The sequence below is a fragment of the Orcinus orca genome, chromosome 14 (assembly GCF_937001465.1).
Source record: "Orcinus orca chromosome 14, mOrcOrc1.1, whole genome shotgun sequence".
NCBI classification, from domain to species: Eukaryota; Metazoa; Chordata; class Mammalia; order Artiodactyla; family Delphinidae; genus Orcinus; species Orcinus orca.
Window position 1 is genome coordinate 30,553,487 of NC_064572.1, and position 16,954 is coordinate 30,570,440.

Consider the following 16,954-nt stretch of genomic DNA (forward strand, 5'->3'; position numbering starts at 1 on the left):
TGAAATATAATACTTTTGGCCTTACGGCATGCAAATGAGTCTTTCTGAAGTTCTAAGCACTTTTTATAGGGTAAAATACCACTGAATAAGATTAACTCTTTTCTGCTTTGTCTTACCCTTCATAATATCAATTAGGCAATGGCAGATAATCCTAGACACAAAAATTACACAGAAAATAGCTAAACCAAATTTTCTCTATAACTTCCTCAACTCTGATGTGTCAATAAAACAGATTTGTAACTGCCTTAGATCTGTTAACAGATCTCAGTATGTTGCCTTGCCCATATTTTTTTTAATTTTTAAAATTTTTTTAAATTTTTTAACATCTTTATTAGAATATAATTGCTTTACAATGGTGTATCAGTTTCTGCTTTATAACAAAGTGAATCAGTTATACATATACATATGTCCCCATATCTCTTCCGTATTGCATCTCCCTCCCTCCCACCCTCGCTATACCACCCCTCTAAGTGGTCACAAAGCACCGAGCTGATCTCCCTGTGCTATGTGGCTGCTTCCCACTAGCTATCTATTTTACATTTGGTAGTGTATATATGTCCATGCCACTCTCTCACTTTGACCCAGCTTACCCTTCCCCTTCCCCGTATCCTCAAGTCCATTCTCTAGTAGGTCTGCATCTTTATTCCCGTCTTGCCCCTAGGTGCTTCTGACCATTTTCTTTCTTTCTTTTCTTTTTTTAAATTCCATATATATATGTGTTAGCATACAGTATTTGTTTTTCTCTTTCTGACTTACTTCACTCTATATGACAGTCTCTAGGTCCATCCACCTCACTACAAATAACTCAGTTTCATTCCTTTTTATGGCTGAGTAATATTGCACTGTATATATGTGCCACATCTTCTTTATCCATTCATCTGTTGATGGACACTTAGGTTGCTTCCATGTCCTGGCTATTGTAAATAGAGCTGCAATGAATATTTTGGTACATGACTCTTTTTGAATTATGGTTTTCTCAGGGTATATGCCCGGTAGTGGGATTGCTGGGTCTTATGGTAGTTCTAATTTTAGTTTTTTAAGGAACCTCCATACTGTTCTCCATAGTGGCTGTATCAAGTTACATTCCCACCAACAGTCCTTGCCCATATTTTTCAACAGACTCACTCAACCTGAAAAACTTATTTTCATCTATAACTTCTATAACATTTTCATTAGCCAGAATGGCACAGAATGGTACCGCTATCTCCAAGCCACATACACTTTGTGATCAGCTCTTGACTTCAATATGGCAAGAGGAATAAAATATTATAAACTTTCACTTGAATGCTGCTGTAATTTCCCAAAAGGTTTGTATATTTGTGAGAAAGATGCATCACAATGAGGATGTAGTTTGTCAGTAAATCGAATTCTCCTACAGTGAAAGCCCACTTAATTAAATTTCTCTACTAATTCCTTCAAATATAAAGAGGGAATCAAAATCAGAACACATTGACCTATGCCTGATTTTCATTAGGTCTGTTCCTAGGTACTGAACATGCCGTAGCATTTTTTGCTTTTGATTTTTCTGGTGGCTTTTCAAAGATTAATAGTAAATAGTAAGAATGAATGCTTAATAATCAACTTTTTGATCATTTTATTACTGTCTCCTCAAGCTATCTAGAACTGTTTTTATGTTATTAGCCCACAGGGTCAATAACTTTAGTTAGAAAATGTGTGAAGACAAAGAACAAAAAATAAATATTTCATAACTGTCAGTGGCAAAGATCCTGATTCCAAGTTATATTATCATAACCTAGTGAATCTTAGCATTAGCTATTGAATGCTCCAAATCAATAAATAATATATAGCATTCAAGATAAACCTTGACAACCTTTCTCTGTACCTAGTTATGGAGAAAAATCTCTGACTTCAACTATAAGATTTAAGACCATCGCTAATGTTGTAGTTGGTTAGTGCAGAGAACTAAGCCATGCTTCTGTGTTCTCATTCAATTCCTATTAACCTACTTTAAGGATCAAAGGCTCTTTGGAAATTATTTAATAATAATTATTATTAACAGTCTCTTTATCTTGCCTAGAATGAATCTGAATTTATTTTATTAATGAGTAGTTATTTAGTAAATACTTAATATTCTACTTAATACAGATGCTATGGCTCACGTTGACAACTCTTCAAGTTAATCCTTCAAACCTGATCAGAGAGATAGGGTATGAAGCAACAGAATTTATGGATTAGGGTAAGAGGGGGATACAAATATGTGAATTCTGAATTATAAGAAAACTTGTAGTTATTAGAAAGTATATATACTTCTTATAAGAAAGCTTATTTAGAAGTAGATTAATTTAAAAACATGTTTCCCTCACTCCACTGGTGATGCAGACTGAGGACATCAATGGCTAAAAGAACGGCTCTCAATTCAGGATATAAACAGCAAAGTCAAGTCTCATGTTTGATAAACTTCCTTTTGGAGAAAACTGAAAAAAAATTCTTGCTTTGTTACTTTGCCACAATGCTTTTTATACAGTAGATATGTTTGTGATGAATATCATTACAAATTTGTAGCGAATATCATTACAAACCTATGATCACTGTCAGGCAGTTACATTCTAGGTAGGAAGATGGACAATAAAGAAGATAAATCAATTATCCACTTCTGGGTAGTTATCCAAAGAACACAAAAATACTAATTTGCAAAAATATAGGCATCCCTATGTTCAATGTAGCATTATTTACAAAGCCATGCCAATGGAAACAACCTAAGTGTCCATCAATGGATGACTGGATAAAGAAGATGTGGTATACATATAAATATAATGGAACATTATTCAGCCATAAAAAAGGATGAAATCTTGCCACTTGTCAAACCTGGATGGACCTTGAGGGTATTATGCTAAGTGAAGCTAAGTCAGATGGAGAAAGACAAATACCATATGATTTCCTTCACACATGGAATCTAAAAAAACAAATGCAGAAACAAAATAAAGCAGAAACAAACTCATAGAGAACACATTAGTGGTTACTAGAGGGGAAGGGGGTTAAAGGGTAGGCAAAATGGGTGAAGGGGGTTAACTGTATGGTGATGGATGGTAACTAGACTTGTGATGGTGATCACTTTGTAGTGTATGCAAAATGTTGTATTATAATGTTGTACACCTGAAACTTACATAATTTTTTTAAAAAAGAAATCAATTATATAGACTATTAAATAGTGACAAGTGCCAAGGAGTAAAAAGAAAGCAAAAAAGGGATTTAGGAGATGTGTATGCATAAGTGTGTATGTATGACACAATAAAAGGTATTTAAAATTTTAGGCTGGCCAAAGAAGGCCCCCATTATCCAAAGCACATACAAAGAAGAGTGAGAAATTTATGCCACTGCTTATTGTAAGCAAAGATATTGCTGCCAAATTGGTTGTTATTCTGGGTGTGTCCAAAAAATTCTTGTTTAGCTAAAAAAATGAAACTTCTAAAAAGTTTAAGAAGAATTAACTCTATTTAATGCAGGAAATTACACTGCATAACATGCATTTTTAGCAAAGCAGCTTTCCTTTTTTTTTCCTTTTTAAAAATATTTATTTGTTTGGCTGCACCGGGTCTTAGTTGAGGCACATGGGATCTTTGTTGCCGTGTGCAGGATATTTAGTTGTGGCGTGTGAACTCTTAGTTGCGGCATGTGGGACCTAGTTCCCTGACCAGGGATCAAACTCGGGCCCCATGCAATGGGAGCATGGAGTCTTAGTCCCTGGACCACCAGGGAAGTCCCAGTAAAGCAGCTTTCTTAATTTTATTTTTAGGAGACGAATCATGAATCGAAAGAGAGAAAACAAATAATTTACTATATAAGGTTGTCGAATTTTATTTTAGACAACATGGTAGAGTTTCTAAAGTACTGAGAGGTTCCAAGTGTCAATCCATTTGGGCAGAGTGTTTATATTCTTCAAAATGATGACAATTTCTTGAACATCATTGAGTCTATTAGTTTTGAAAAAAACCCCAGCTAATTAGAAATACAACAGTCTTGCATTATCTGGGCTATGCTGTTCACGTTGCTGTGGCTGGTTTTCCACTGGAAATCTCAAGAACGGTCCATGTTGTCCACCAGAGTAACAGATGAATAAATATACTAATGCACTTCCCCTAGTCCCAAGCCACTCCCTAGCAAAGCTTTTCGTGTTTAAAGAACTGCATTCCTTCTTGCAGGACAACCTGGGAACAATTTAGTGTATTTAGATGTAATGATTCCTTGTTATCCACAAAGAAGTTGATCCACTGAGTGCCTCATTTCTTATCGTCCTAGCAGCAATTAGAATGTGGGAAATAACTTGACTCAATGTAATTTCTGTGGCATATTTTCCTCCATGTCTTGTTAAATAAAGTAAACAATGCAGTGTACAACATTCAGATTGCAAAGATGCATGAACTGCCCATTATCTACAGGAGAGTTTTATGACCAGCCTTTCCACAGCCCAGCCTTAGAGAAAGAAGAGGCACTATGGTAAGCTATGGCTTATCACTGCTGAAAATGTGACCACAGCAGTAAAGCCAAGTGACAGGAGCCCATATGATGGGATGGCCTGGGTTCAAACCCTGAATCATCTACTTACTGTGGGACTTGAGGAAAGTTCTTTAATCTTGTGTATGCCTCAATTTCAAAATGAAGATAATAAACTACAAACATTATTGGGTTGATATGAGGAAAATATATGTGTAATTGAAGTCCTCAAAGGAGAGGATGAGGAAGCAAAGTATTTGATGAAATAACAGTTGAAATTTTTCCAAATTTGATGAAAATTATTAAACCCACAGACCCCAAAACTCAAAGAATCCCAAGACAAGAAACATAAAGAACACTATTTCGAGGTACATAATAATACAGAAACCAAACAACCCTGCTAAAAACCACATCTGTGGTTCTCAACCAGGGATTATTCCTCCCCATTCCTACTCCCCCGGGGACATTTGACAATTTCTGAAGACACTTTTGTTTGTCACAACTGGGAGGGGAAGAGTGTGTGTGACTGGCATCTAACGGGTAGAGGCCAGGAACGCTGCTAAACATCCTATAATGCACAGGACAGCCCTCACAACAATGAATTATCCTGCCTAAAACATCAGTAGTGCTAAGGTTGAGAAATACTAAAAGCAAATAATCATCAAAAGGCTTAAAACTAGTGATAAAGAGAAAATCTTAAAATCATATCATAATTTCCTCATTCCTGACAAATATAGAAAGTATATGATATTGTAATATTAAGCATTTTTTGGTAAATTACTCACCATGGTGAGCCAGGAGCTGAGCACCAGTAAGTAAAGGCGCCCAGACCTGTAGAGCTACTTGGAGGGGTTTCCAGAACTCACAGGTCAATGTGACCTTTTTTTTTTTTTTAACCTAAATTTACGGAGCTACACAGTGTGCAAAGTATTCTGAAGATTCTGCTGTGGTTCTCCTGACACTTAATCACAGGCAAAAAGTGATGGGACCAGAATTTGAACTGAAGTCTGTTTTGAAAACACACCAAAATAATAACTAATAAAACACAATTTAAGATCAAAAAAGCGCTCTTAGTTTACTATCTTGGATCTTCATAACAAGTCAATGCACATCTACGTTGCTAGAGCAGTGGTCCACTACAAATTTATTCAGATACTTTGGTAGCCCAAGACAGCTGTGGTAAGGCCTATTAGTCTATATTTCTTCATTTTTCTGTCAATTGGAGGGAAGAAGAGTGAAGAGTAGTCATAGCTATGGCAGGAACCGTGTACGTCATTTATTGAAAACTGTTTATAGTTTTTAAAAAAATTTTTATTGGAGTATAGTTGATTTACAATGTTGTGTTAATTTTGCTGCACAGCAAAGTGAATCAGTTACACATATGGATATATCCACTCTTTTCTAAATTCTTTTCTCATATAGGTCATTACAGAGTACTGAGAAGAGTTCCCTATGCTATACAGTAGGTCCTTATTAGTTATCTATTTTATATATAATAGTGTGTATATGTCAATCCCAATCTCCCAATTTATCCCTCCCCACCCCTTCTCCCCTGGTAACCATAAGTTTGGAAAACTGTTTATAGTTTTATCTTTATAGATGCCTAGCCTGGAGAAGGGAAGGAAGATATGGTTATTTTTGTTTGATATGTTCCCCCATGGAAAAAAAATTGAAAATCACTTCTTTGAAATATATAAATCAGATCTCTTTGGATCAATTTAGGTAGATTTTAATAGAATGTACACAGAGAGCTAGAGACATACTTTTTTTTTTCTGAATGGTTAAAAAAAGTCACACTAAAGGAAAATAATACTAAGAACACTCATAGTAGCATACTAATCAACAAAATTGTTTAGCTTAGAAAAATTAGAAATTCATCAGTGCTCTAAATGAGTCAAATTTGAGTTCTGTGTTTTAAGAAGTTATCTTCCAAGGTTGAAAAGTTAATATTGAACACAATTAGAACAACCGAGCCAATCTTCTTCTTTAGTAGAGGAAATACTAGATCAATATGTGTTTTACTGAGGAAGTATAAACATTAATTAGGGCTAGAGGAGTAGGCAATATATAATTTATCTTGAGCTTCAAACAGTTAAAAGTAGATGTGACTTCACAGTTTTGTTCTTTTTTTTTCTTTTAACTTTACCTTTTAACTTTATTTTCCTTCCTCTTTCTCAGGTGGTTCTATATACAAGTTACAGAGAACTCGAAATGAGTTCATTAACTTTGCAAACATGCCTTGTTTCCCCCTCCAATCGACTTAACTCTTTTTACAGTCCTATATATTCCCTATAAATGAATAATAAGAAAAGTTTATACTTACTAGAAAGAACAGTCGTAAGGAAAATGTAGTCTGAAAAGGATATGAGTCCACATTCTCCAAGGGTGTAAAATATACTGCCTTCGTCAGCAAATTTTTCTCGTTCCTGGGCAATTTTCTATTGAATGTATGGGTTCCACCAAAAGATAAAAAGAAGATATAACAGAATGAGAATATAAATAGTTAGAGATGAATCACCATTTATCTGACAGTTTTATGCTATTTATCATAAGCACTTCTCTGATGGCCATTCCAAATTAATGGATCCTTTACAGTTTTTAAAATGATTAAAATTATAAGAAAAAAGATGATTTTGTTTGTTTGTTTCAACACTGGTTTAATGTGAACAATGGAATAAAATTTTCAATTTTATGAACTTCCATTTAACATATAACAGGCCCACTTCAGGGCTGGTTTTACCTCTTAGTTTGAAAAACAATCTACCTTTTTCTATAGAGGTATTTAAGGTAGAGAAAAAAAAGAAAAACTAAAATAAAATCAGTTCTAAATGCCCAAGAGAAACTATACAACTAGTAATGAGAAATGAAGAGGTAAGCAACTATTGTAAACACCCACACAAATGCTCAGAAAACTAATTTCTGAAATGCTAATTTTAACTTTTACCTTATGAACCCCAAGAACCTTAGTTTGGGAATGTAGAACAGTTTACAAAGTAAACAGCATCTCTGAAATATAATGTCAAGTCAGACACACACCAAACTTTAGGCATGAGTTAATTTAATTACATTTACTGTGACCTTGATGGAGGCTCCTAAATTTCAGCTATTTGAAGAAACTCTCCCAAAACTTAGCTTTTACTCTAAGTATGTATTTATTTTCTTTAATCTATAAAGCTCACAAAGAGAGTTAATTCTCAGGTTCAGTAATGGTCTATCTGGGAAGCAGTCTCTTCCTGGGTGTTTAAGGAAACTTACCCTGTTTTCTGATTTGCTACCAAACCATAAACTTAGTGGTGACATTGAAGATACTTTCAAAAACTGAAAAGGATCCACCAAAGAGTTAGACTTAAAACACATTTCCATAAGTTCTGGACCAACCAAAGAAATTTCAGGAATTATTCTGGGTACCAAAAAAAGAAATAGGAGGTTTTAAAAACCCAAACCAACAAAGCACAATCAAAGTAATAATATCATGCAAGCACAAAATAAGAAGCAGCACTGCAAGCATAACCTTGGGAGGAGTATCATGAAAATTAAACCAGCAAGCACCACCACACCACCATCCAGGTACACAACTATCCAATAGGTTACCTCTGTCTAGTGAAGGTCCCATCATACACCACAAAGGAAAGAAAACTGGTTAACCAATTGAAGACACAAGTACCAAATGAATCATCATGATCTTCTTAGTAAACCCACTCAAAACAGCCTCTACTGGATATCTGCTTGTAATAGGAAACAGTAACCATGGACAGGCAAAAATCCATAGTTGAACGCCTGCAAAGTGTAAGAGGTTTTGATGGCAGTTTCTACTTAGGAAAGTGCTTCTGACTCATTTGTGATGGGCAGAAAGCCTGGTCCGGCCTGACAGAATTTAGAGATTACGTCTTTGAGCCAAAACCAAAACTGAGCCCCCAGTCCAGTATGTTCAATTAAGGTTAGATCTCATATCACACTTGATCATCTACCAATAGATTAAACACAAATTTCAGACAAAAGAAGGCTATTGGATGAAAAGAGCAGCAAAGCTGTTCATTGGGAAGTTAATATTTTAATTTCTCAAAAGAAAAAAATGTACATTTTTAACATTATCCAAGATACTGCAAAAGTAAAGCATGTGAATAAGAAAAAATACACAAAATGAGAACAGGCTGTCAAAGGCATACCATTACTAGCCAGAATAAATTTGTATAGAAGCTGAGTAACCCATGTTAATTATGTAATAATCTTACGGAGAGACTGCTATAAGCAAATAAAATAAATAATATATTGCGATCCAGAAGTCGAGAAACAGACAAAAGTCTAAGGACAAACTGAAATGAGGCAGATAAGCCAAAAAAGCATATCTAACATTATTTTTCTAAGAACCATCTGGACTATGCTGCTGCTCAGAAGATAAAAAGAAAAATCCAAGTTTGTCCACAACTTTTTATTTTGATATACTTTCAAACTCATAAAAGTGGAAAGATCCGTATAAGGAACTCTCATATGCTTTTTACTCAGAATCACCAACAGTTTATGTTATCACTCTATTTGCTTTTCATTTTATGTAGATACATATTTTCTTTTACACCATATTGAAAGTTGGAGACATATGCCCCTTTACACTTAAATACTTCAGTATATATTTTCTATGAACAAAGACATTCTCTTACATATTACAGTACATATTTCATAAAACCAGGATATTTAATACTGATACATACTATTATCTAATCCACAGTCTATTATCAAATGTAGTGAATTGTCCCAATAATTTCCTTTCCTTTATCTTCCCCCCAGTCCAGGATGTAGTCCACAATCATAAATGGCATTTAGTTGTCATGTCTTTTTAATCTCCATTAATCTAAAACAGCTTTCTTTGCCCATCTTTATTTTTTCCTTTGGAGGTTTATGCCCATCTTTACTTTTTCCTTTGGAGGCTTATTATTATTTTTGATTGTGGTAAAATTCATATGACATAAAATTCACCATTTTAACCGTTTAACCATAAAATGTGTGGGCCTTTTGGGTTTGGCTTCACGTATCATATTTTGTAGGTTCATCCATGTTGTAGCATCAATCAGTGCTTCATTCCTTTTTATCGCCAAATAATATTCTATTGTATATATACCACAAATTGTTTATCCATTCATCCACTGAAGGATATTTGGATTGCTTCCACCTTTTGGCTATTGTGAATAGTGCTACCATGTACATTCATGTACAAGTATTTGTTTCACTATCCGCTTTCAGTTGTTTTGGGTATACACCTGGGAGTGGAACTGCTGAGTCGTATCATACCCCTATGTTTAAGTTTCTGAGGAACAGCCAAACTGTTTTCCACAGTGGCTACACTATTTTGCATTAATACCAGCAATGTAAAAGGGTTCCAATTTCTCCACATCCTCAATTTTCTTTTTCTTTCTTTTTTTTTTAAAATTATATCCATCCTAGTGAGTGTGAAATGGTATGTTATTAAGGTTTGACTTACATTTCCCTGGTGCCTAATGATGTTGAACATCTTTTCATGTGTCTGTTGGCCATCTATATTATCTTCTTTGGAGAAATCTCTACTCAAATCATTTGCCCATTTTTGAGTTGGGTTATTTGTCTTTCTGTTGTTGAGTTTTGTAAGTTTCATTATATCAATATATTCTATACACTAAACATATCAGATATAGGGTTTGCAAATATGTTCTCTCATTCTGTTCATTGCCTTTTCACTCTCCTGATAATGCCCTTTGGTGTACAGAAATTTTAAATATTGATGAAGTTCTATTTGTCTATTTTTTTCTCTTATTACTTGTGCTTTTGATGTCGTATCTAAGACTCTATCACCAAATCCAAGATCATGAAGATTCACCCCTGTTTCTCTAAAAGTTTTGTAGTTTCAGCTTTTATATTTAGCTCATTGATCTACTTTGGGTTAATTTTTGTATTAATGTGAGGTAGGGGTCCAACTTCACTATTTTGCATGTGATATCCAGTTGACCCCCTACCATTTGTTGAAAAGATTATTCTTTCACCACTGAATGGTCTTGGCACCCTTGATCAAAATAAATTGACCATATATACGTGGGTTTATTTCTGGACTCTCAATTTCATTCCATTGATCCTTGTGTCTATTCTTATGCCAGTACCACGCTGCTTACATTTTTATAATTTTTAAAAACTGTGGTAAAATGTACATAACATAAAATTTACCACGGAACCATTTTAAAGCGTAAAATTTGGTGGTATCAAGTACAATCACAATGTTATGTAACCATCACCACTACATAGTTCCAGAACATTTTCATAACCCCATTTGGAAGGAAACCCCTTATCCATTAAGCAGTCACATCCCACTGCCCCCTCCCTCTAGCCCCTGGAAATCACTAATTTGCTTTCCATCTTTATGGATTCATATTTTTGGATAGTTCATATAAATGGAACCATACCTAGTTATTTTCTTAGTGGCCATTCTGCAGATTACAATTAACATCTTAAATTTACAGCAACCTAGTTTGAATAAATACCAACTTAGCTTCAATAGTATTAAAAAACTCTGTTCTTGTAGAGTTCCATTTCCCTTTATGTTATTTTTGCACATTACATTTTTATACAGTGTGCCCATTAACATAGATTGATAATTACTGTTTCATGCATTTGTCTTTCAAATTACAGAGGGATAGATAGGAGTTATAAACCACAAATAAAATAATGCTGGCTTTTATATTTACCTATGTTGTTACTGGTACTGGTGTTATTTCTCAATATAGCTTCAAGTTACTATCTAGTGTCCTTTCTTTTCAGCCTTAAGTATTACTTTTAGCATTTTTTGTAGGGCAGATCTACTAGCAACAAACTCCTCCACTTTTGTTTATCTGGGAATGGCTTAATATCTATCTCCTTCACTTCTGAAGGATAATTTTGCAGGTATAGAATTCTTGGTTGACAATTTTATTTTTCTTTCAGCACTTTAAATATGTCATCCCACTGCCTTCTGGCCTTCATGGTATCTGATGAGAAACTGGTTGTTAATCCTATTGTGTATAGTTTGTGTGTGGAAAGTTGCTTCTCTCTTCCTGTTTTCAAGATTCACAGTCTTTAGCTTTTGACAGTTTGATTATAATGTATCTCAGTGTGGGTCTCTTTGAGTTTATCCTATTGGAGTTATTTAGCTTCCTGGATGGGTAGATTCATATATTTCATTAAAGTTGGAAAGTTTTGAGCCATTATCTCTTCAAATATTCTTTCTGTCCCCTTTTCTCTCTCCTTGCCTTCTGAGATTCCTATTGTACATATGTGGCACACTTGGTAGTGTCACATAGGTCTCATAAGCTCTGTTCATTTTCTTTTTTTGTTTCTCAGACTGGAAAATATTAATTGACCTATCTTTAAGTTCACTAATCATTTTTCCTGTGTATTCAAATCTGCTGTTGAACCCCTTCACTAAAGTTTTCCTTTCAGCTATAGGAAATTTTCAGTTCCAGAATTTCTATTTGATACCTTTTTATAATTTCTATCTATTTTTTCCTATTAGTTCATACATCATTCTCCTTGTTTCCTTTAAGTTCATTGCCTGTAGTTTCTTTTAGCTCTTTGAGTATATTTAGGACAGTTGATTTTAAGTCTGTCTGTAATAAGTTGCAATATCTGAGCTTTCTCAAGGGTAGTTCCTATTCCTTTTTTTTCCCTGGGCCATACTTTGTTTCTTTACAAGCATAATGTTTTTGAAAACCGGACATTTTGTATATTACAATGTGGTAATTCTGGAAATAGGATTCTCTCACCTCCTCAGGGTTTGTTGTTGCTGCTTGCATGGGTTGTAGTCATTTCTTTAATAATTTTTGTAAATTCTTTTGTAAATACTTTGTCCAGCATGGTCACTCAAGTCTCTGTTTCATACCTTAGTAGTCAGCTAGTGATTTGACAGAGATTTCCTTAAGTTCCTGGATCCAAAGGGTGGGGAAAAAAAAAACCTCTCAAGATCCTTGCAGACTGGCTCTGTGTTGGCATTCTTTCAATGCTTAGTCACTATTTATAATTCTGCCCTTGCCTTCATTTCTTGCTTGCTTGGAAGCTAAACATCAGCCAGAAGTGAAAGGTTAGGGTCTGTTGGGGTTTCCTCTAAGTATTCATTTGGCCCTGGGTGTGCACATGGCCTTCCAGGTTCACCAGTATATGGTAGAGCATTTCAAAGTCCTTGTTCTCTCACCTATCTCCTGCTGCAGCCTCTTCTTTCCCAGCTGTTTTGGTTTGTCTGCTGCTTGTCTTCAGCTGCTGTGGCTAGTATATTTACCTTTATGCTTTTAACAAATGCCACCTGGGAGGTCACCCCAGCCTTAAGAAAGCTCCAAGGTAGGCAAAACAAACACAAACCCCCAAGCTGATTCCTCATTGGCCAGACAGATCAAGGCCCACATTCACATTCTCTGAAAACAAGGTCTGCCCTGCCCCCTCTGGCACCAGGGAGCTATACCAAGAACGCACAATCTTTATGGCTGCCACTGTGTTGCGGGGTGGGGGGTGGTCATCAGAGAAGTTAAAACACCACAACATTCTCTTACCAAATTTCAGCAGCTTCTTTCTTCTTTAAGCATTCCCCTAGTTGCTTAAAGTCTGATTAGTTAGATTCCACAGATCTGAAAAAGCTGATTGACAGTTTTCACTACCTTAATTATTGTCTTAGTGGACGTGTGTAGTTTTGGCGTTACCTACTCTGCCAATTTTGGTCTCTTTCTACTTTTTGACCTGGAACAATTTGAAAAGTACAGGTGAATTATGTTGTAAAATATCCCTCAATTCGAATTAGGCTGCTGTTTCCTCATGATTACGTTCATATCTATTATATCTATTATAAACTATGAATTCATAATGATATCTCTAATTCCATTCTAATACCACAGAGCACAATTTAGTCTTGTCCTTTACACACGTGTTACTCCCTTCTGCAACAGAGAGAAATCTGGTTCCCATTATCCGCAATATATTTACTCATTTGCTCAAGCTTAGAATACAAGGAAGATAGTTTCACAATTGCTAATTATCCCTGCAAAAAACGAATGTATCATCTAGAGTTCAATATCTGTTACAGTTTTAAGTAAAATCTACTTATGGTGAAATGCACAAATCCAATATACGATTCAATGAGTTTTATAAATACATATCTGAGTAACCCAGATATATATTTGGGTTATAGAACATTTCTGCCATCCCTGATGTTTCCTTTATGCCCCTCCACAGTTAATTCCCACCATATTTTTGCACCACAGATTAGTTTTGCTTTTTCTAGAACTTCCTATAAATGGTATCACCAGTATATACTCTTTGATGTCCAGCTTCTATGGTTCAGCATAATGTTGGGGAGATTCATCCACACTCTATTTATCAGTAACTCATTCATTTTTATTGCAGAGCAGTATAATACCAATAAAATTAAAAATATTAAAAATAAATAATTTATGCAAATTATTTTGCATATAATTGTGCATATAATAATGCACACAAGGAATATCACAATTTATTCATTCCTTTAATGATTAAACAGGCACTTTCCAGTTTTTGGCTATTTTGAGTTTCCTCAAAGTTGTACTTCTTTTACTTGCACCATCAGTGTATTAGAGTTCTAGTTGCTCCACATCATTGTCAACATTTATGTGGCCAGTTTCTTTAATTTAGCCATTTTAGTGGTATCTTATTGTGGGTTTTTTGAGCATTTCCCTGATGACCAAGTGTTTTAAGCACTTAGTTTATTGACAATTAATATATCTTTCTCTGGGAAGTATCTGTTCAAGTCTTTTGCCCATTTTTAATAGTTTATTGACAATTAATATATCCTTCTCTGGGAAGTATCTGTTCAAGTCTTTTGCCCATTTTTAATTGGGTTGTTTGTCTTTTTATTATTGATCATTATATGTTCTGGATGTGAGACTCTTTTCAATGTGTTAGCCAGACTCCAAAATAACCCCAATGTTTCTTGCCTCCTTGTGTATTCATGTCCTTGTGTAGACCTAGTCTCTTCCCACACTGAATCAGGGTTGGTCTGTATAACTAATAGAATACAGCAAAAGTGATATTTCTGTTTGCAGGGCTATCTATGAGACCTCTGCTGTACTGAATACAATTACAGGGACCAGGAGAGGCCAAAAGAAGGTCAAATTGCTGTACATAAGAAAAAGTTGAAGAAGACATCTGGGAGAAAAAATATAGAAGGAAAAGGGACCCTGGAAATGTGAGCCAAAAAGAGGAAGGAGACGTGACCAGAGAGTAATAGAAAGTATCGAAGTTGGGAAAACAGAGAAAAGAAAGCATATGAGCACATATGTGCACACATGTGTTTGAGAGAAAGGACAGAGAATACATGTTTTGCAGTAGCTCTTTAAAAGCAAGAAAGGGACTTCCCTGGTGCTGCAGTGGTTGAGAGTCTGCCTGCCAATGCAGGGGACACAGGTTTGATCCCTGGTCCAGGAGGATCCCACATGCCATGGAGCAGCTAGGCCTGTGCGCCACAGCTACTGAAGCCCCCGTGCCTGGGGCCCATTGCTCCACAACAAGAGAAGCCACTACAATAAGAAGGTCCCACTCGCCACAACTAGAAAGGGCCTGTGCGCAGCGGCGAAGTTCAGTTGGGTCTTCGCACTTGGTGAAGACCCAACGCAGCCAAAAATAAATAAATTAATAAATTAATTTTTAAAATAAATAAATAAAATAAAAACCAGAAAGAAAGATGTTTAAAGAGGACTTTTAAATTAGCCATGCTTTGTGATGTGCCCTGTGCAATACAGTCTTCTAATTCTTTAGTAAAGGTCTACATTGTTCTTCCATGCTTCAGGAGTTGGGGTGGGGGTAGAAGGAGACAGGGAGAGAAGTTACATTATGTTTTCTGAGGCATCCACTTGTCAAAGAGTAGTTCAGGTACATTTAGGATTACACAACTATCTATCAATATTAACTCTAAGAATTTATAAGTGTGTTTTCAAGTATCTAAAACTCCAAAGATAACTTATAAAATTCATGACATATATTAATCACAAACACCTAAACTGTCATAAAACCATCATATTTGATCCCTCAAATTATTTAAAGTTAGGAGGAGAATTGAATAAATATGTCAAGATTTGGAAAGAAGTGGGAATTACCAGAAACCAATTTTTAGACTATTTTGTGTTGCATGACAGTTTGTTAGCTGATATTCTTAAATCAAAGGCCTGATTCTACCATAAATGATATCCTCAAGTCAAACAGCCAAGGCACAAGGAGAATCTGTGAAAATAGATATATTGGAGTTTAATAATGAATAAATTTTTAAAAGCACCGAAGTACGGTGAAAATGGAAAATCAAGATTCAAAGGAGAGTGGAAGGAAGGTTTTTGGTTATTTTTTCTTATTCCTAAAGTCTTATCAGTGTTTAATTTTGCAAATTGAGAATGTCAAGTAAATCGTTCCTTCACTTAATCTTTTGGATAAAGTTTAATCTTTGACTAAATTTTAAGTCACTTTTGTCCTAAGCAAATACCATTTATATACTTCAGGGGTGATATGGAGTCACAGTGCAAGGAAAACATAATCTTCCTTAGCAGATTGGTAGTAATGTTCATTTTCTCTCACTGTCTCAGAGGTGGTTATTTATATTTTTTGTTCCTAATGAACATTTATATTAATATGCATTTTTACTAGTGAAATCTATCACAAGGATTTGTATTTAATTCAATATAAATAATAAATTCAATATAAATAAACATAAGACAAACTAAAAGGAAGAATTCTATATAAAAGTCAAAAGAAATAGAATATATTTCAATTCTATTGTAAGACCATATAATGTGAGATTAAGTAATATATTAACATATCATTCAGTAAAAAAATTTATAGAAACTTACATTAAAGCTCCTGAGGTAAAATTCTAGCAACTACTTCAGTGTATATGCTGAAAATTAAACAGAACTGGGTATTTTAAAAAGAAGCTATAATTGCAGATACCTTACAGAGCATTATACTATTTTATGCATCTTAGAAGCTACATATCAGACATTACTCTAATCACTTGAAACTCTGAAGTTAAGGCTGTGAAAGTGGAATGCAGGTAAACTGCTCACAATAGAATTTCTATTCAATTTACTGACAAATGTTCCTCCTGTTTTGGAGAACAAGACTATGTAAAATATTTCAAAGCAGTGTGCTCACTGACTTAAAATGAAATTTAACTGTTTTACTATTCATTTACATGACCTAGTCTTAGATCTTATATGTTTTAAAACTTAAAACATGGCTACAGACTCAACATCACTAAAACATTCAAATTACTGACCTTAAGTACAGGCAAATAAATTAATAACCTCATAAGAATCCTGGTATTGATCTCAACTGCAACATATCCTGAATCTTTTAATTTTTTAGATAAGCAGAAAGACTTAAGAGTAAACTTACAGCAGATCAGCAAAGTAACTACTACACTTCTCAGGTAGTCTAAAACCTCAATTGTTTTACCAGGATGGCTTTGTGCTGAAGCATTCACACTCTGGTTTCTGACCAACCA

General features: G+C 34.8%; 1 protein-coding gene across 3 annotated transcripts in view; it reads right to left on the reverse strand.

The window, feature by feature from the left end:
• The window catches only part of MICU1 (mitochondrial calcium uptake 1), a 200,544-nt gene that overhangs the window by 96,989 nt on the left and 86,601 nt on the right, over positions 1-16,954 (reverse strand). For 2 of the 3 annotated variants that reach the window (XM_049697304.1, XM_004273143.4), the window contains exon 6: positions 6,776-6,890. In XM_049697304.1, coding sequence (XP_049553261.1) covers positions 6,776-6,890 — 115 coding nt within the window. Of the gene's footprint in view, positions 1-6,775; positions 6,891-7,707; positions 7,853-16,954 lie in introns of all 3 variants that reach the window. The other variant, XM_033434145.2, reaches the window with a different exon arrangement.